At 42.1% G+C, this 21,368-nt stretch overlaps 2 protein-coding genes across 2 annotated transcripts in view; one reads left to right on the top strand and one right to left on the bottom strand.

Moving 5' to 3' along the window:
* Positions 1-21,368, top strand: part of LOC101178038 — a 291,177-nt gene that overhangs the window by 53,891 nt on the left and 215,918 nt on the right. The gene's annotated exons all lie outside the window — the stretch shown is intronic.
* On the bottom strand, positions 7,791-9,741 carry LOC100593615 (Bardet-Biedl syndrome 4 protein-like). Its single transcript, XM_012496441.2, is given in 2 exon segments — positions 7,791-9,598; positions 9,645-9,741. Coding segments are annotated over 2 exon segments (1,254 nt in total). The 5' UTR covers positions 9,721-9,741; the 3' UTR covers positions 7,791-8,420.

Raw genomic sequence — 21,368 nt, 5'->3', positions numbered from 1 at the left:
ATCCCTTGTAAGTTGGATTCCTAGGTATTTTATTCTCTTTGAAGCAATTGTGAATGGGAGTTCACTCATGAATTGGCTGTTTGTCTGTTATTGGTGTATAAGAATGGTTGTGATTTTTGCACATTGACTTTGTATCCTGAGACTTTGCTGAAGTTGCTTATCAGCTTAAGGAGATGTTGGGCTGAGACAATGGGGTTTTCTAGATATACAATCATGTCATCTGCAAACAGGGACAATTTGACTTCCTCTTTTCCTAATTGAATACCCTTTATTTCCTTCTCCTGCCTAATTGCCCTGGCCAGAACTTCCAACACTATGTTGAATAGGAGTGGTGAGAGAGGGCATCCCTGTCTTGTGCCAGTTTTCAAAGGGAATGCTTTCAGTTTTTGCCCATTCAGTATGATATTGGCTTGTGGGTTTGTCATAAGTAACTCTTATTATTTTGAGATACGTCCCATCAATACCTAATTTATTGAGAGTTTTTAGCATGAAGCGTTGTTGAATTTTGTCAAAGGCCTTTTCTGCATCTATTGAGATAATCATGTGGTTTTTGTCGTTGGTTCTGTTTATATGCTGGATTACGTTTATTGATTTGCGTATGTTGAACCAGCCTTGCATCCCAGGGATGAAGCCCACTTGATCATGGTGGATAAGCTTTTTGATGTGTTGCTGGATTCGGTTTGCCAGTATTTTATTGAGGATTTTTGCATTGATTTTCATCAGGGATATTGGTCTAAAATTCTCTTTTTGTTGTTGTGTCTCTGCCCAGCTTTGGTATCAGGATGATGCTGGCCTCATAAAATGAGTTAGGGAGGATTCCCTCTTTTTCTACTGATTGAAATAGTTTCTGAAGGAAAGGTACCAGCTCCTCCTTGTACCTCTGGTAGAATTCGGCTGTGAATCCGTCTGGTCCTGTAGTTTTTTTTAGTTGGTAAGGTATTAATTATTGCCTCAATTTCAGAGTGTGTTATTGAGGCTATTCTCAGAGATTCAACTTCTTCCTGGTTTAGTCTTGGGAGGGTGTATGTGTCGAGGAATTTATCCATTTCTTCTAGATTTTCTAGTTTACTTGTGTAGAGGTGTTTAAAGTATTCTCTGATGGTAATTTGTATTTCTGTGGGATCGGTGGTGATATACCCTCTATCATTTTTTATTGCAGCTATTTGATTCTTCTCTCTTTTCTTCTTTATTAGTCTTGCTAGTGGTCTATCAATTTTGTTGATCTTTTCCAAAAACCAGCTCCTGGATTCATTGAATTTTTGAAGGGTTTTTTGTGTCTCTATCTCCTTCAGTTCTGCTCTGATCTTAGTTCTTTCTTGCCTTCTGCTAGCTTTTGAATGTGTTTGCTCTTGCTTCTCTAGTTCTTTTAATTGTGATGTTAGGGTGTCAATTATTATTATTATTATTATACTTTAAGGGTACATGTGCACAATATGCAGGTTTGTTACATATGTATCCATGTGCCATGTTGGTGTGCTGCACCCATTCACTCGTCATTTAGCATTAGGTATATTTCCTAACGCTGTCCCTCCCTTCTCCCCTCACCCCACAACAGTCCCCTGAGTGTGATGTTCCCCTTCCTGTGTCCATGTGTTCTCACTGTTCAATTTCCACCTATGAGTGAGAACATGCAGTGTTTGGTTTTTTGTCCTTGCGATAGTTTACTGAGAATGATGGTTTCCAGTTTCATCCATGTCCCTACAAACGACATGAGCTCATCATTTTTTATGGCTGCATAGTATTCCATGGTGTATATGTGCCACATTTTCTTAATCCAGTCTATCGTTGTTGGACTTTTGGTTTGGTTCCAAGTCTTTGCTATTGTGAATAGTGCCGCAATAAACATATGTGTGCATGTGTCCTTATAGCAGCATGATTTATAGTCCTTTGGGTATATACCCAGTAATGGGATGGCTGGGTCAAATGGTATTTCTAGTTGTAGATCCCTGAGGAATCGCCACACTGACTTCCACAATGGTTGAACTAGTTTACAGTCCCACCAACAGTGTAAAAGTGTTCCTATTTCTCCACATCCTCTCCAGCACCTGTTGTTTCCTGATTTTTTAATGATGGCCATTCTAACTGGTGTGAGATGGTATCTCACTGTGGTTTTGATTTGCATTTCTCTGATGGCCAGTGATGATGAGCATTTCTTCATGTGTTTTTTGGCTGCATAAATGTCTTCTTTTGAGAAGTGTCTGTTCATGTCCTTTGCCCACCTTTTGATGGGGTTGTTTGTTTTTTTCTTGTAAATTTGTTTGAGTTCATTGTAGATTCTGGATATTAGCCCTTTGTCAGATGAGTAGGTTGCAAAAATTTTCTCCCATTCTGTAGGTTGCCTGTTCACTCCGGTGGTAGTTTCTTTTGCTGTGCAGAAGCTCTTTAGTTTAATGAGATCCCATTTGTCAATTTTGGGTTTTGTTGCCATTGCTTTTGGTGTTTTAGACATGAAGTCCTTGCCCATGCCTATGTCCTGAATGGTATTGCCTAGGTTTTCTTCTAGGGTTTTTATAGTTTTAGGTCTAACATGTAAGTCTTTAATCCATCTTGAATTAATATCTGTATAAGATGTAAGGAAGGGATTCAGTTTCTGCTTTCTACATATGGCTAGCCAGTTTTCCCAGCACCATTTATTAAATAGGGAATCCTTTCCCCATTGCTTGTTTTTGTCAGGTTTGTCAAAGATGAGATAGTTGTAGATATGTGGCATTATTTCTGAGGGCTCTGTTCTGATCCATTGATCTATGTCTCTGTTGTGGTACCAATACCATGCTGTTTTGGTTACTGTAGCCTTGTAGTATAGTTTGAAGTCAGGTAGCATGATGTCTCCAGCTTTGTTCTTTTGGCTTAGGATTGACTTGGCGATGTGGGCTCTTTTTTGGTTCCATATGAACTTTAAAGTAGTTTTTTCCAGTTCTATGAAGAAAGTCATTGGTAGCTTGATGGGGATGGCATTCAATCTATAAATTACCTTGGGCAGTATGGCCATTTTCATGATACTGATTCTTCCAACCCATGAGCATGGAATGTTCTTCCATTTGTTTGTATCCTCTTTTATTTCACTGAGCAGTGGTTTGTAGTTCTCCTTGAAGAGGTCCTTCACATCCCTTGTAAGTTGGATTCCTAGGTATTTTATTCTCTTTGAAGCAATTGTGAATGGGAGTTCACTCATGATTTGGCTCTCTGTTTGTCAGTTATTGGTGTACAAGAATGCTTGTGATTTTTGCATATTGATTTTGTATCCTGAGACTTTGCTGAAGTTGCTTATCAGCTTAAGGAGATTTTGGGCTGAGACGACGGGGTTTTCTAGATATACAATCATATCATCTGCAAACAGGGATAATTTGACTTCCTCTTTTCCTAATTGAATACCCTTTATTTCCTTCTCCTGCCTGATTGCCCTGGCCAGAACTTCCAGCACTATGTTGAATAGGAGTGGTGAGAGAGGGCATCCCTGTCTTGTGCCAGTTTTCAAAGGGAATGCTTCCAGTTTTTGCCCATTCAGTATGGTATTGGCTGTGGGTTTGTCATAGATAGCTGTTATGATTTTGAGATACGTCCCATCAATACCTAATTTATTGAGAGTTTTTAGCATGAAGGGTTGTTGAATTTTGTCAAAGGCCTTTTCTGCATCTATTGAGATAATCATGTGGTTTTTGTCTTTGGTTCTGTTTATATGCTGGATTACATTTATGGATTTGCGTGTGTTGAACCAGCCTTGCATCCCAGGGATGAAGCCCACTTGATCATGGTGGATAAGCTTTTTGATGTGCTGCTGGATTCGTTTTGCCAGTATTTTATTGAGGATTTTTGCATCAATGTTCATCAAGGATATTGGTCTGAAATTCTCTTTTTTGGTTGTGTCTCTGCCAGGCTTTGGTATCAGGATGATGCTGGCCTCATAAAATGAGTTAGGGAGGATTCCCTCTTTTTCTATCGATTGGAATAGTTTCAGAAGGAATGGTACCAGTTCCTCCTTGTACCTCTGGTAGAATTCGGCTGTGAATCCATCAGGTCCTGGACTCTTTTTGGTTGGTAAGCTATTGATTATTGCCACAATTTCAGAGCCTGTTACTGGTGTATTCAGAGATTCAACTTCTTCCTGGTTTAGTCTTGGGAGGGTGTATGTGTTGAGGAATTTATCCATTTCTCCTAGATTTTCTGGTTTATTTGCGTAGAGGTGTTTGTAGTATTCTCTGATGGTAGATTGTATTTCTGTGGGATTGGTGGTGATATCCCCTTTATCATTTTTTATTGCATCTATTTGATTCTTCTCTCTTTTCTTCTTTATTAGTCTTGCTAGCGGTCTATCAATTTTGTTGATCTTTTCAAAAAACCAGCTCCTGCATTCATTAATTTTTTGAAGGGTTTTTTGTGTCTCTATTTCCTTCAGTTCTGCTCTGATTTTAGTTATTTCTTGCCTTCTGCTGGCTTTTGAATGTGTTTACTCTTGCTTTTCTAGTTCTTTTAATTGTGATGTTAGGGTGTCAATTTTGGATCTTTCCTGCTTTCTCTTGTGGGCGTTTAGTGCTATAAATTTCCCTCTACACACTGCTTTGAATGTGTCCCAGAGATTCTGGTATGTTGCCTTTGTTCTCGTTGGTTTCAAAGAACATCTTTATTTCTGCCTTCATTTCGTTATGTACCCAATAGTCATTCAGGAGCAGGTTGTTCAGTTTCCATGTAGTTGAGCAATTTTGAGTGAGTTTCTTGACTCTGAGTTCTAGTTTGATTGCACTGTGTTCTGAGAGACAGTTTGTTATAATTTCTGTTCTTTTACATTTGCTGAGGAGAGCTTTACTTCCAACTATGTGGTCAATTTTGGAATAGGTGTGGTGTGGTTCTGAAAAAAATGTATATTCTGTTGATTTGGGGTGGAGAGTTCTATAGATGTCTATTAGGTCTGCTTGGTGCAGAGCTGAGTTCAATTCCTGGGTATCCTTGTTAACTTTCTGTCTCATTGATCTGTCTAATGTTGACAGTGGGGTGTTAAAATCTCCCATTATTATTGTGTGGGGTTTTAAGTCTCTTTGTAGGTCACTCAGGACTTGCTTTATGAATCTGGGTGCTCCTGTGTTGGGTGCGTATATATTTAGGATAGTTAGCTCTTCTTTTTGAATTGATCCCTTTACCATTATGTAATGGCCTTCTTTGTCTCTTTTGATCTTTGTTGGTTTAAAGTCTGTTTTATCAGAGACTAGGATTGCAACCCCTGCCGTTTTTTGTTTTCCATTTGCTTGGTAGATCTTCCTCCATCCCTTTATTTTGAGTCTATGTGTGTCTCTGCATGTGAGATGGGTTTCCTGAATATAGCACACTGATGGATCTTGACTCCTTATCCAGTTTGCCAGTCTGTGTCTTTTAATTGGAGCATTTAGCCCATTTACATTTAAAGTTAATATTGTTATGTGTGAATTTGATCCTGTTATTATGATGTTAGTTGGTTATTTTGCTCGTTAGTTGATGCAGTTTCTTCCTAGCCTTGATGGTCTTTACAATTTGGCATGTTTTTGCAGTGGCTGGTTCCAGTTGTTCCTTTCCATGTTTAGTGCTTCCTTCAGGAGCTCTTTTAGGGCAGGCCTGGTGGTGACAAAATCACTCAGCATTTGCTTGTCTGTAAAGGATTTTATTTCTCCTTCACTTATGAAGCTTAGTTTGGCTGGATATGAGATTCTGGGCTGAAAATTCTTTTCTTTAAGAATGTTGAATATTGGCCCCCACTCTCTTCTGGCTTGTAGAGTTTCTGCCGAGAGATCAGCTGTTAGTCTGATGGGCTTCCCTTTGTGGGTAACCCAACCTTTCTCTCTGGCTGCCCTTAACTTTTTTTCCTTCATTTCAACTTTGGTGAATCTGACAATTATGTGTCTTGGAGTTATTCTTCTCGAGGAGTATCTTTGTGGCGTTCTCTGTATTTCCTGAATCTGAATGTTGGCCTGCCTTGCTAGGTTGGTGAAGTTCTCCTGGATAATATCTTGCAGAGTGTTTTCCAACTTGGTTCCATTCTCCCTGTCACTTTCAGGTACACCAATCAGACGTAGGTTTGGTCTTTTCACATAGTCCCATATTTCTTGGAGGCTTTGTTTGTTTCTTTTTATTCTTTTTTCTCTAAACTTCTCTTCTCACTTCATTTCATTCATTTGATCTTCCATCACTGATACCCTTTCTTCCAGTTGATTGCATCGCGTACCGAGGCTTCTGCAATCTTCACGTAGTTCTTGAAATTTGGCTTTCAGCTCCATTGGCTCCTTTAAGCTCTTCCCTGCATTGGTTATCTTAGTTATACATTCATCTATTTTTTTTTCAAAGTTTTTAACTTCTTTGCCATTGGTTTGAATTTCCTCCCGTAGCTTGGAGTAGCTTGATCATCTGAAGCCTTCTTCTCTCATCTCATGAAAGTCATTCTCCGTCCAGCTTTGTTCTGTTGCTGGTGAGGAACTGCATTCCTTTGGAGGAGGAGAGGTGCTCTGCTTTTTAGAATTTCCGGTTTTTCTGCTCTGTTTTTTCCCCATCTTTGTGGTTTTATCTACTTTTGGTCTTCGACGATGGTGATGTACAGATGGGTTTTTGGTGTGGGTGTCCTTTCTGTTTGTTTGTTTTCCTTCTACCAGACAGGACCCTCAGCTGCAGGTCTGTTGGAGTTTACTAGAGGTCCACTCCAGACCCTGTTTTGCTGGGTGTCAGCAGTGGTGGCTGCAGAACAGCGGATTTTCGTGGATTGCAAATTCAGCTGTCTGATTGTTCCTCTGGAAGTTTTGTCTCAGAGAAGTACCTGGCCAAGTGAGGTGTCAGCCTGTCCCTATTGGGGGGTGCCTCCCAGTTAGGCTGCTCGGGGTTCAGGGACCCACTTTAGGAGGCAGAGTGTCCTTTCTCAGATCTCCAGCTGCGTGCTGGGAGAACCACTGCTCTCTTCAAAGCTGTCAGACAGGGACATTTGAGACTGCAGAGGTTCTTGCTGTCTTTTTGTTTGTCTGTGCCCTGCCCCCAGAGGTGGAACCTACAGAGGCAGGCAGGCCTCCTTGAGCTGTGGTGGGCTCCACCCAGTTCTAGCTTCCTGGCTGCTTTGTTTACCTAAGCAAGCCTGGGCAATGGCGGGCGCCCCTCCGTCAGCCTTGCTGCCACCTTGCAGTTTGATCTCAGACTGCTGTGCTAGCAATCAGCGAGACTCCATGGGCATAGGAGCCTCGAGCCAGGTGTGGGACACAATCTCTTGGTGGCTGTTTTCCAAGACCATTGGAAAAGTGCAGTATTAGGGTGGGAGTGACTCAATTTTCCAGGTGTCCTCTGTTACCCCTTTCTTTGACTAGGAAAGGGAACTCTCTGACCCCTTGCACTTCCCGAGTGAGGCAATGCCTTGCCCTGCTTTGGCTGGCACATGGTGCGCTGCACCGACTGTCCTGCACCCACTGTTTGGTACTCGCTAGTGAGATGAACCTGGTACCTCAGATGGAAATGCAGAAATCACCCATCTTCTGCGGCACTCACGCTGGGAGCTGTAGACCGGACCTGTTCCTATTCGGCCATCTTGGCTCCACCCCTAAGGGCATTGTCTAGGGTATCAATTTTAGATCTTTCCTGCTTTCTCTTGTGGGCATTTATTTATTTTTTGATGATAGGTAATCTTTATTCTAAAAAGGACGCATAGTGTATTCATAGCATGTGGTCATGGTTATCACTGACTATCTTCAATAACAATTACTCATCTAAGAAACTCTTCCTTTTTTTCTTTAAAATCATTGATGCTGATCCAGACAAGCCCTGGGCTGCTCCTCCTCATACTGATAAGATCTAGCTCCTAAACTGACCCCTCTCAAGAACAAAATACAGGGAGGGACTTGTTCTGGATTCCCTTTAGGCAAATGCAGCTGCAATACTCAGCAGGCTGGGCCTCAACTTACAGGGCTTTTGTTTTTTTTCTTTTAAATGTATACTATTAAAGTTGGATTATTAATCTAATATTTGTGTTTGCCTTGGGGACGAATAAAACCTCACAACCTGAGGATCACCTCAGTTAAACCAAGGCTTTGTCATCACAGGGCTACTCAGCAGAGGTCTGTCTCAGCTGTTCCTTGAACTAAGGAAGGAGTCAGTCAGCTAGGAGAGAAAAGTCCTTTTGAAAGCAGACAGCATCATGTACCTTGCTGACTCAGCTACATACACAGAGCCTCAAGCCTTGCTGCCAGTTCTTAAAGAACTGTGTTGTCTTTTCACTTTTCCTGGCTTATGGGACAATAGAGGGTTTCCGACCTCAAATGCCAATACCAGGTAGGCAGAAGGACCTTAGGCTCAACTGCTGGCTCCTCGTAATCATAACACACACTGTATTCTGTGGTGGGTGCCACTCTGCCTGTGTCATGTCGCCTTTCCTAATCCAGCACATCCTTGCCCAAGAAAACCCTATTTTGGGGTCATTCATTCTATTCTTATTTCTCTCTTATTTGTTCTGATGTTTCAGTTGGAATTGATTCCACCACAGGCTCTGGCTCCAGAGGAAGAGATGGGGGCTTTGTGAACTGGGATGTTCCTCCAGCACTTGAGGGGAGCATCCTATATGCAGCTGCTGAAGACATTGCCTGTCCTAGAGCTTGATTAGAGCCCAGAGGCTGCTGGAAACTGGCAGGTTTGCTGGTTGAAGTGGTCTGGTGCTTTGATTTGGGATCTTTAACTGGTTTAGTCCAGACCAGTGCCTCCCCAACCTGGAGAGCAGCTCCCAAATTCTGAGCCATCTCCACCATCTCAGAGTCAAATTCCAGAGAGCTATTGTCCTTGAGTAGGTTGACTTTCTTCTCCATCTCCTGATATTGGGCCAGGGTGTTCTTCTTCTCACCCTGGTTGTACAGCAGCACAGCATAGTTCAGGTTTACTAAAGGGTTACACTTATCCAGGTGGACTGCTTTTGCGTAGGCTCTCTTGGCATTCTCTATATCTTCCAGATTGGTCAGAGCCACTGCCAAGAGCATGTAGAGCTCCCCCATCTTTGGCTGGAAGTTGATGGCTGCAGTGAGAAAATGAAAAGCTGATGCATACTGCTGCATGGTCAAATGGACAAGGCCCAAATTATACAGAATCTTCCAATCGAAGGGTGCCAAGTAGTTGGCTCATTTCAGGCAGCTGATGGCCGCCACATATTTCTTCTTGCCAAAGAAACACATTCCAATGTTATTCCAGAGTGGAGGACTTTCTGGAACAGCACAAGCCACAACTCTGTATTTGGTGAGGGCAACATCAAAGTCCCCGTAGGTCTGCATCATGCTGCCTGCTGCCAAGATGGCCCAATCTTTCTGGTTGAGTTTAGCTGCTTCATTATATACTTCAATGGCAGCTTTATGTTTTCCCAAAAGAAATAAAGATCTGGCCACCTGCTTGAGGTTATCTGCACTCTGAGGGCTAAGAACTGCACATGTCTGGAAGAGTTCTAGGGATTCTTGGATATTTCCTTCCAGGCGAAATATCAACGCTTGGACATAGATAGCATATTCACACAATCCTTGAGTCTCCTGAAGCTGTTCTTTGATAACAGCCTTGCAGGCTTCATAATCTTTCTGGATATAATGAAGATGAATCAACCAGTTCTGCTTCTCCAAAATAGGAAACTGTGGAGCTCGATGATGGGTAAGATCTTCAGCTGAAAGCCAGAAGAAAGTCACCTTTCTTCTGCCGGGGTTTTTCAGACTCAGTAGATACAGGAAATACAGTTCTCGTAGTGACTTTCTCCTCAGCCATTTTGGCTCAGCCCACCGCTGCACCATGGGCATTTAGTGCTATAAATTTCCCTCTACACACTGCTTTGAATGTGTCCCAGAGATTCTGGTATGTTGTGTCTTTGTTCTCGTTGATGTCAAAGAACATTTTTATTTCTGCCTTCATTTCTTTATGTACCCAGTAGTCATTCAGGAGCAGGTTGCTCAGTTTCCATGTAGTTGAGCGATTTTGAGTGAGTTTCTTGATCCCGAGTTCTAGTTGGATTGCACTGTGGTCTGAGAGACAGTTTGTTATAATTTCTGTTGTTTTACATTTGCTGAGGAGAGCTTTACTTCCAACTATGTGGTCAATTTTGGAATAGGTGTGGTGTAGTGCTGAGAAGAATGTATATTCTGTTGATTTGGGGTGGAGAGTTCTGTAGATGTCTATTAGGTCTGCTTGGTGCAGAGCTGAGTTCAATTCCTGGATATCCTTGTTAACTTTCTGTCTCCTTGATCTGTCTAATGTTGATAGTGGGGTGTTAAAGTCTCCCATTATTATTGTATGGGAGTCTAAGTCTCTTTGTAGGTCTCTAAGGACTTGCTTTATGAATCTGGGTGCCCCTGTATTGGGTGCATATGTATTTAGGATAGTTAGCTCTTCTTGTTGAATTGATCCCTTTACCATTATGTAATGGCCTTCTTTGTCTCTTTTGATCTTCATTGGTTTAAAGTCTGTTTTATCAGAGACTAGGATTGCAACCCCTGCCTTTTTTTGTTTTCCATTTGCTTGGTAGATCTTCCTCCATCCTTTTGTTTTGAGCCTATGTGTATCTCTGCACATGAGATGGGTTTCCTGAATACAGCACACTGATGGGTGTTGACTCTTTATCCAATTTGCCAGTCTGTGTCTTTTAATTGGAGCATTTAACCCATTTATATTTAAGGTTAATATTGTTATGTATGAATTTGATCCCATCATTATGATGGTAGCTGGTTATTTTGCTCATTATTTGATGCAGTTTCTTCCTAGCATCAATGGTCTTTACAATTTGGCATGTTTTTGCAGTGGCTGGTACTGGTTGTTCCTTTCCATGTTTAGTGCTTCCTTCAGGAGCTCTTTTAGGGCAGGCCTGGTGGTGACAAAATCTCTCAGCATTTGCTTGTCTGTAAAGTATTTTATTTCTCCTTTACTTATGAAGCTTAGTTTGGCTGGATGTGAAATTCCGGGTTGAAAAGTCTTTTCTCTAACAATGTTGAATATTGGTCCCCACTCTCTTCTGGCCTGTAGAGTTTCTGCCGAGAGATCAGCTGTTAGTCTGATGGGCTTCCCTTTGTGGGTAACCCGACCTTTCTCTCTGGCTGCCCTTAACATTTTTTCCTTCATTTCAACTTTGGTGAATCTGACAATTATGTGTCTTGGAGTTGCTCTTCTCACAGAGTAACTTTGTGGTGTTCTCTGTATTTCCTGAAGCTGAATGTTGGCCTGCCTTGCTAGATTGGGGAAGTTCTCTGGGATAATATCCTGCAGAGTGTTTTCCAACTTGGTTCCATTCTCCCCGTCACTTTCAGGTACACCAATCAGACGTAGGTTTGGTCTTTTCACATAGTCCCATATTTCTTGGAGGCTTTGTTCATTTCTTTTCATTCGTTTTTCTCTAAACTTCTTGCTTCATTTCATTCGTTTGATCTTCCATCACTGATACCCTTTCTTCCCGTTGATCGCATTGGCTCCTGAGGCTTGTGCATTGGTCGTGTAGTTCTCGTGCTGTGGTTTTCAGCTCCATCAGATCCTTTAACAACTTCTCTGCATTGGTTATTTTAGTTAGCCATTCATCTAATCTTTTTTCAATGTTTTTAACTTCTTTGCCATGGATTCAAACTTCCTCCTTTAGCTCAGATTAGTTTGATCATCTGAAGCCTTCCTTTCTCAACTTGTCAAAGTCATTCTCCATCCAGCTTTGTTCTGTTGCTGGTGAGGAGCTGCGTTCCTTTGGAGGAGGAGAGGCACTCTGAGTTTTAGAATTTTCAGTTTTTCTTCTCTGTTTTTTCCCCATCTTTGTGGTTTTATCTACCTTTGGTCTGATGATGGTGATGTACAGATGGGGTTTTAGTGTGGATGTCCTTTCTGTTTGTTAGTTTTCCTTCTAACAGTCAGGACCCTCAGCTGCAGGTCTGTTGGAGTTTTCTGGAGGTCCACTCCAGACCCTATTTGCCTGGGTATCAGCAGCAGAGGCTGCAGAACAGTGGATATTGGTGAACAGCAAATGTTGCTGCCTGATTTTTCCTCTGGAGGTTTTGTCTCAGAGGAGTACCGGGCTGTTTGAGGTGTCAGTCTGCTCCTACTCGGGGGTGCCTCCCAGTTAGGCTACTCAGGTGTCAGGGACCCACTTGAGGAGGCAGTCTGTCTGTTCTCAGATCTCCAGCTGCGTGCTGGGAGAACCACTACTGTCTTCAAAGCTGTCAGACAGGGACATTTAAGTCTTCAGGGGTTTCTGCTGCCTTTTGTTGGGCTATGCCCTGCCCCCAGAGGTGGAGTCTACAGAGGCAGGCAGGCCTCGTTGAGCTGCAGTGGGCGCCACCCAGTTCGAGCTTCCTGGCGGCTTTGTTTACCTACTCAAGCCTCGGCAATGGCGGGCGCCCCTCCCCCAGCCTTGCTGCTGCCTTGCAGTTTGATTTCAGACTGCTGTGCTAGCAATGAGCGAAGTTCCATGGGCATAGGACTCTCCGAGCCAGGTGTGGGATGCAATCTCCTGGTGTGCCGTTTGCTAAGACCGTTGGAAAAGTGCAGTATTAGGGTGGGAGTGACCTGATTTTCCAGGTGACATCTGTCACCCCTTTCCTTGGCTAGGAAAGGGAATTCCCTGACCCCTTGCCCTTCTTTGGCTTGCCCTGCTTTGGCTCATGCTCAGTGCACTGCACCCACTGTCCTGCACCCACTGTCCGACAATCCCCAGTGCGATGAACTTGGTACCTCAGTTGGAAATGCAGAAATCATTCGTCTTCTGCGTCGCTCACTCTGGGAGCTATAGACTGGAGCTGTTCCTATTTGGCCATCTCCATCTTCTTTCTTCCCTCACCATCACTTCTTTACTTCTTTTATTTCACTTCTGGCTTTCTGTCCTCCCAAGCTGAAGAAGACTGACTTGGTGGACATGTATTTATTCTGCTGAGTACCAGTTGATGTGGAAGTAGTTGTTTTATAGTCAACATGTTTTTAATGACTAATGATCTGTTTTATGACAATTTCACCTATAAGAGGAAATATACTTATGTCTAGGTGGACCCTAATGTGTCTATGTTTACTGATACTTATTTATTCATTATTTTCAAGTAAAATGTAGAAGTGAATAACTGAAGTTTTATGAGAGAAAAATACCCACTTTCTTTTTATTACTTTGTTCCTTTAGAGGTTCATGAATAATATATTGAACATGTGAGGAGTGAGGCCTGTCTAGCTCTTTTCCTAACATCTTCCACTCCTGTGGCCTCTTATTAGGTACCTTTCTCAGTGAAGATATACAATAAGAAATTTGCATGCTTATTGGGAATTTATCTGTGAAAAATCACTCAAATGTCATTAAGGCTTTTCTGATAAACCTTAATCATCCAACAACCAGAGTATTTCTTAAAATAGCTACTGCTCTAGAAGAATACCATAGAATGAAGTTGCTTCCTAGGATGGCAGTCAAGGATCCTGGTTCCAAGTATGAGCCCTGAAGAAGATAGACTATGTTCACCACTTACTATATCTGAATGTCCTTGGACAATTCATTTAAACTGCCCCTAATTTTCTTCCATCATCTGTAAAATGAATGTAATAATAGCTCTTAATGAGTATTAAATTAGATAATAAGGGCACTGGCATTTAGTAAGAACTTAATAAATGTTAGCTTTTATTATTTCACATTTTTCCTTGATCACTCCTATCAGAAATAAAATTCTGGGAGGGTATAAGTAAGTAGTGAAGGGCTAACTGGTCTGGTTAATTGTTAGAGTTCTGTTAAAAAAAGTTATTTGAAAAAAATATTTTGGAGCTAGGATCTAATTTATTAATATATCTAGATTTTCTTTTTCAATTTTGGTGTCCATTATTCACATAAGTAATTGTGGTTTTGCTATATTTTTTCCTCATGAAAAATTATGGCTGTACAACTAACTTTATTGTATACTGAATGTTGGAATTTTTTAGGATTTGATGTTCTTACTGGGGAGAGGATTTTGAATTATTTAACCACTTTCCCTTTGAGCTTCTTATCCACAGATGGATCCACTTACAATAAATGAGGACTACACCAGCATGAAAAGGGCTAGAATAATGACACTTTTCATAAGAAACAAGCAATAACACTTGGTAGTTTTTTAATACTTTTCTTCCACATAGATTTGGGTTATCTTAGGCTATACTGTATTTGGTTGGAAGCTTAATAAATAACCACCACAGGACATTTACATCTTTTCAGCATCCATTTTTTTCTTGGACCCAAGATTACCTATATAGCACTTAAGTTAAACTTCTACTTTCTTTATGTGCATACTTAGACATTGAAGCATAGACCATTTATTCTTACAGGTCAAGACCCTGTAAAAATTAATGAGATGTGTCAGAATGGTGCCTTTGGGGTTGACAAAACTGGTGTGCAACTCCAGATGGAAGACAAAGCATGTTCTGCCAGTGGGGGGCATTACTGGCCTAGTTCAGTAGGAAAAGTTATTCAGTCCTGGAGATCCTCTGTTATGGACTATCCATAAGGACAAACTCAGCATATTTTAAACTATAAGCTGGGATAGCTAAAAATAGAAGATTATGTTAAAAATATTTTCAGACCCCTTCTACATTGTTCCAAATCTCTTTCTAAGTGGGCTCTGCTTTTCAGAGTATCATCTACAAAATGTACATACAAAGAATGAGTGATTTGCTTTACCATAAGAGTGTTTATTCACTGGAATATTTTATGTAGGATTCTTTTAAATCAAGGCTCACAAAACCAAGTACTTACAGGGGTCAGGTAGAATATGTAAGTAAGTAAAGGGGGCTGGATGGAGAACTAGACAGTTCAATCCACTTGCTAGAACTAGTCTCATATGTTCATTCACCTATCTCTAGCTGGCGTGGTAAAAATAACAATGGCCTCAGTTTACAGATTTGAGTTTTGGGTTGAGCTCTTTCACTTATTGGCTCTATAACTTTGGACATCAGTGCTTCATCGACATGAAGACATGTTGAAATACATGCTCTCTAAGGTGACTTCCAGTTTTGAGTGATGGAAGTTTGTGGACACCAATCACCTCAGCCCTCTACCCTACAGATTTCTAAATCATAGAGGAAAATCACAAGAAGCCAAATGGAAATAAAATATCAGCTTTATTCAGAAGTCTTTGATAGTGGCCAGATAGAGGGCACTGAAGGGCTTTCTACTTCTCTCTCTGAATGGAGACCTCAAGAACCATTCCTTTAGACTTACTCCCTACTACTGTGACTGCCCCAGAAAAAAAGCCAAAACAAGCTTTTTGATGAGGTGAGGAGGCCCTACGTGAAAAGTATAAGTGCAAAATCTGTAAAACTTGAATACAGACAGGTGGAAGAAAAATACAGAAAAAATAAATTATGCTGTACTTAAAGATGTGGTGGCTCACACCTGTAATCCCAGCACTTTGGGAGGCCAAGGCGGGTGGATCACGAGGTCAGGAGATTGAGACCATCCTGGCTAACACAGTAAAACCCTGTCTCTACTAAAAATACAAAAAAAAAAAAAATTAACTGGGTGTGATGGCGGGCGCCTGTAGTCCCAGCTACTCCAGAGGCTGAGGCAGGAGAACGGTGTGAACCTGGGAGGCAGAGCTTGAGTGGGCCGAGATCGCCCACTGCACTCCAGCCTGGGTGACAGAGTGAGACTCCATCTCAAAAACAAAACAAAACAAAACAAAGAAGAATGATCTTTTCCTCCTAATCTCACCTAGAAGAGAAACACCAACCACCCAGTGCATGCTAAGCTCACACTGGCCTCACAAAGTAGACATGATGGGGGCAATATTTTCCAAATTAAATTGAAGTATTTGACATTAGCCCTACATCATTCACACACACTCATACTAATAAGGATTTTTAGCCACAGAAAATAGAATTTTTAGTCTAACTAGTTTAAGTACAAAGCATTTATTGAGTGTGAAGACAGCTTAAAGAATTTTGGGGAAGAGTGAAGCAGCTTCCAGGTATGATTTCAAAAGTCCCTAGACTGCCCAGGGAGCTGCTTCCCCTGCTTGATTAGGAAGTTGCCAGCTGCCAACTCTAGAACCTTCACCTCTTGTAATTTACCATCAAGAAGTTACCAAATCAGAGAGCTACTTCTACAACTGTCAGCTCTAGAACATACTTTCCTTTCCATGGTTCTTGCTGGAAAAATGAATGCCTTGCACTCTGCCTCTCTCCCCAGGCAGGTCAGTGTGAACCAAAGTTTTGTGTCAGCATATTTGATAGGCAGAGGGCAGATCTCATCCAGAACCTACCTGCAAGGGTTCTAGGAAATGTAGATTTTAGTTTTCCAACACCTAATGTTTTTAGACTGGAAGTTGAATGAATCACTTCATTATCCAGAAAGTCATGTTTCCTATCAGCCTTTTTCCTCAGAAGGATACAGGAAGCTTAACATCACAAGCAGGGCAGGAGGAGCTGGTACTTGATGTGTTTAGCAAAGCAATAGTCTTAAAGGATTAGAAGTTATTTAAAATTTTAGCATTAGTCAGGCACAGTCCCAGCTACTTGGGAAGCTGAGGAAGGAGGATTGCTTGAGCCCAGGAGTTCAGGGTTGTAGTACATTATGATCATACCTGTGAGTAGCCATTGCACCATAGTCTGGACAACATAGCAAGACCCAGTCTCCTAAAAAGGGGGAAAAAAAGGAGAGGAAACAGGGGAAGCAGCCAAAATAGCCAAATAGAAACAGCTCAAGTCTGTGGCTTCCACTGAAAAGAATGAAAATGGCAAGTGAATTCTGCATCTTCAACTGAGGTACCCATGTTCTGTCATTGGGCCTGACTTAGGTGGTTGGCACTATCCATGGAGAACAAGCAAAAGCAGAGTGGAGTGAGGTCCCACTTGGGAGCTGCACAGAGCAAAGGGAGTTCCTTCCACCAGCCAAGGGAGGCGGTGAGGGATTGTGCTACCCTACCCTGAAAACCATTCTTTTTCCAAGGATCTTTGCAACCTGTGTATCAGGAGGTCTCCTCGTGAGCCCACACCACCAGGGCCTTGGGTCCCAAACACAGATCTTTGCAGACTCGCGGTGGCCATCAGGTACGCAGTCACTGGGGCAGGCACCGAGACACAGGAGTTTTTGCATACTCTGACTCCAGGAGTTTTTGCATACTCTGGCTCCGGTAACTCCGGTGAGGCAGGAGATCCATCCAGTCCCTTGAGAAGGGGTCTGAAGCCAGGGAGCCAAGCAGCCTCTTTCAGTGGGCCCCACTCTCATGGAACCCCACAAGTGAAAACCCAGTGGCTTGGAATCCCTGCCGGCCAGCACAACGGGCTGAACACTGCCTAGGAAGGCTGACTTCCAGCGGGAGGGGCGGCAGCCATCACTGCTGCTCCAGGTGGCCATTTTCCTCTGCCACTGGTGCCAGCAAGACTGGGCAGTTTGGACCGGGAGCAATTCCCCACAGCACAGCACAGTGGCTGTGACAATTCATGGCCGGACTGCTTCCTTAAGCAGGAACCTGACCCATTCTTCCTCAGTGGGTGGGGCTTCCCTATGGGATTTTTAGCATTCTGAGACATAGGTTTGTGGACAAAACCCTGTTCTCCCTAAGAAGAGCCCCTAGGAGGAGGGGCGGTGGTAGTATCATGGATCAGTGGTCTTAGTCTTTTCTGCCTGCTGCCTCTGGAGAGTCAGGGGAGCCTACATGAGGGGGATTCCCTCCAGCGCAGCACACCTGCTCTGCTAAGGGGCAGCCAGACTACTTATTTGAGCCTCTCCTGACTGGGTGAGACCTCCCAACAGGGGTCTCCAGACACCTCATACGGGAGAGTTCTGTCTGGCATCAAGTCGATGCCCTTCTGGTACAGAGCTCCCAGAGGAAGGAGCAGGCTGCCATCTTTGATATTCTACACTGGTGATACCTCCAGGTGTGGGGGGGACGCAGGCAAATAGGGTCTGGAGTAGACCCCCAGCAAACTGCAGTGACCCTGTGGAAGAAGGGCCTGACTGCTAAAAGAAAAACAAACAGAAAGAAACAACATCAACAAAAAAGACCCCACAAAAAACCTATCCAAAGGTCAGCAGCCTCAATGATCAAAGATAAACTCATGAAGATGAGAAAGAATCAATGCAAAAACACTGAAAACTCAAATAGCCAAAAGTCCAAATGATTGCAATATGTCTGCAGCAAGGGCACAGAACTGGGCTGTGGCTGAAATGGATGAATTGACAGAAGTAGGCTTCAGAAGATGGGTAATAATGAGCTTTGCTGAGCTAAAGGAGTATGTTCTAACTGATTGCAAAGAAGTTAAGAACCATGATAAAACATTACAGGAGCTGTTAACCAGTTTAGAGAAGAACGTAAATGACGTGATGGAGCTGAAAAATACAACATGAGAACTTCACAATGCAAACACAAGTATTAATAGTCAATAGACCAAGTAGAAGAAAGGATATCAGAGCTTGAAGACTATCCTGATGAAATAAGACAAGCAGACAAGATTAGAGAAAAAGAATGAAAAGGAATGAACAAAACTTCCAAGAACTATGGGATTATGTGTAAACCAGCCAAACAAACAGAAAAACAGAAACTACAACTGACTGGGGTACCTGAAAGAGACAGGGAGAATGGAACCATGTCGGAAAACACACTTTAGGATATCATCCAGGAGAACTTCCCCAGCTTAGCAAGACAGGTCAACATTCAAACTCAGGAAATCTAGAGAACCCCAGTAAGATGGTCTATGAGAAGATTAACTCCAAGTCACACAATCTTCAGATTCCCCAATGTTGAAATGAAAAAGAAAATGTTACGGGCAGCCTGAGAGAAAGGCCAGGTCACCTATAAAGAGAAGCCCATCAGACTAACAGCAGACCTCTCAGTGGAAACCCTACAAGCCAGAAGAGATTGGGGGCCAATACTCAACACTCTAAAGAAAAGAATTTCCCACCTAGAATTTCATATCTGGCCAAACTAAGCTTCATAAGCAAAGGAGAAATAAAATCTTTTTCAGTGAAGCAAATGCTGAGGGAATTCATTGCCACCAAGCCTGCCTTGCAAAAGCTCCTGAAGGAAGCATTAAATATGAACAAGAAAAATCATTACTAGCCACTAGAAAAACTCATTGAAGTACACAGACCAATGATACTATGAAGGAACTACATAAACAAGTCTGCAAAATAACGAGCTAGCATCATGATGACAGGATCAAATTCACACATACCAATATTAACCTTAAGTGTAAATGGGCTAATTGCCCCAATTAAAAGACACAGAATGGCAAGCTGGATAAAAAGTCAAGATCCATCAGTGTGCTGTATTCCAGAGACCCGTCTCATATGCAGAGACATACGCAGACTCAAAATAAAGGGATAAAGGAAAATTAACCATGCATATGGAAAGCAGAAAAAAGCAGGGGTTGCAATCCTAGTTTCTGACAAAACAGACTATAAACCAACAAAGATCAAAAAAGACAAGGGCATTACATAATGGTAAAGGGGTCAATTCAACAAGAAGAGCTAACTATCCTAAATTTATGTGCACCCAATACAGGAGCACCCAGATTCATAAAAGAAGTTTTTAGAGACCTGAGAAGAGACCTGGACTCCCATACAATAATAGTGGGAGACTTTAACACCCACTGTCAATATTAGTTTGTTGAGACAGAAAATTAACAAATGTATTCAGGACTTGAACCCAGCTCTGGATCAAGTGGACCTGATAGATATCTACAGAACTCTCCACCCCAAAATAACAGAATATACTTTCTTCTCAGTGCCACGTGACACTTACTCTAAAATTCATCACATAATTGGAAGTAAGTCACTCCTCAGCAAATGCAAAAGAAGTGAAAACATAACAGTCTCTCAGACTACAGCATAATCAAATTAGAACTCGAGATTAAGAAACTCATTCAAAACCACACAACTATGTGGAAATTGAACAACCTGCTTCTAAATGACTCCTGGGGAAATGATGAAATTATGGCAGAAATCCAGAAGTTTTTTAAAACTAATGAAAACAGAGAGGCAATGTACCAGAATCTCTGGGATGCAGCTGAAGCAGTGTTGAGAGAAATTTATAGCACTAAATGCCCACATCAAAAAGCTAGAAACATCTCAAGTCAATATCCTGACATCACAACTAAAAGAACAAGAGAACCAAGAGCAAACGAACCCCAAAGACCTCTTCAAGCAGAACTACAAATCACTGAGGAAGGATATCAGAGAGGACACAAATAAATGGAAAAACTTTCCAAAGCTAGCAGAAGACAAGAAATAACCAAGATCAGAGCAGAACTGAAGGAGCTAGAGACAGGAAAAACCCTTCAAAAAATCAATGAATCCAGGTGCTCGTTCTTTGAAAAAATTAATAAAATAGATAAACCTCTAGCTAGACTAATAAGAAAGAAGAAACAAATAGACACAGTAGAAACTAATAAAGGGGTTATCACCACTGACCCCACAGAAATACAAACAACCATCAGGGAATACTATAAACACCTCTATGCAAATAAACTAGAAAATCTAGAAGAAATGGATAAATTCCTGGATACATACACTCTCCCAAGATGGAACTAGGAAGAGGCTGAATCCCTGAATACATCAATAACAAGTTCTGAAACTGAGGCAGTAATAAATAGCCTACCAACAAAAAAAGCCCAGGACCAGACAGATTTACAGCTGAATTCTATCAGAGGTACAAGGAGGAGCTGATACCCTTTCTTCTGAAACTATTCCAAACAATTGAAAAGGAAGGACTCCTCCCTAACTCATTTTAAGAGGCCAGCGTCATCCTGATACCAAAACCTGGCAGAGATACAAGAACAACAACAAAAACTTCAGACCCATTGTAGAAGGCAGATATAATGGAAGGACAGGGAGAGAGGAGTGAGTCACAGAGAGGTAGAGGAAAGTAGATGTCAGGATCATTTTTTTCCTCCACTGTTAGAACCAAAGAGGAGAAATCCTGGGATTCAACTTCCTAGCAGTTTCCTCTCATCCAGTAAACTCAATGGGGCAGCATGGATAAGCTGAAGGACTGCTGGAATAAAGCTTTCCTAAGACATTGCATTTCTGTGTATTGTGTGGTTGTGCAAACCAGATTCCTGTGTGGCCCTGAGTGGAGAGGATATGAAAGTCAGGTAAGTTGAATATCAGCAGACACACTAACCAGAGTCACAAGGAGTGAGTCACCCTTCAGCAGAGCTGAGAGCTGACAACCTAGGCCTTGGAACTGGATGGAAACTGTGGAGACATTTAAAGGGATGTGTAGTGTCATGGAAAGCTGAGATGAGGCTGAATCAGAGATGAGGCTGAGTAGCTGGTGTCAAACCACTTGGCGGAGAAAAACCAGCTCTTCACCAGAGCCTCCCATTATCTGTGAATTCCAGCAAGATGAATAGCAACTGAGAAGACAAGCAACATTGCTGAAGAGACCAGGGGACATAGAAGACACTGTATGAATATGAGGAATTCTTTATCCCTAAGGCTC

This window comes from Nomascus leucogenys, chromosome 17, assembly GCF_006542625.1.
Source record: "Nomascus leucogenys isolate Asia chromosome 17, Asia_NLE_v1, whole genome shotgun sequence".
NCBI lineage: Eukaryota > Metazoa > Chordata > Mammalia > Primates > Hylobatidae > Nomascus > Nomascus leucogenys.
Note: the sequence above shows the minus strand (reverse complement) of the source record. Positions and strands in the feature narration are given on the sequence as shown.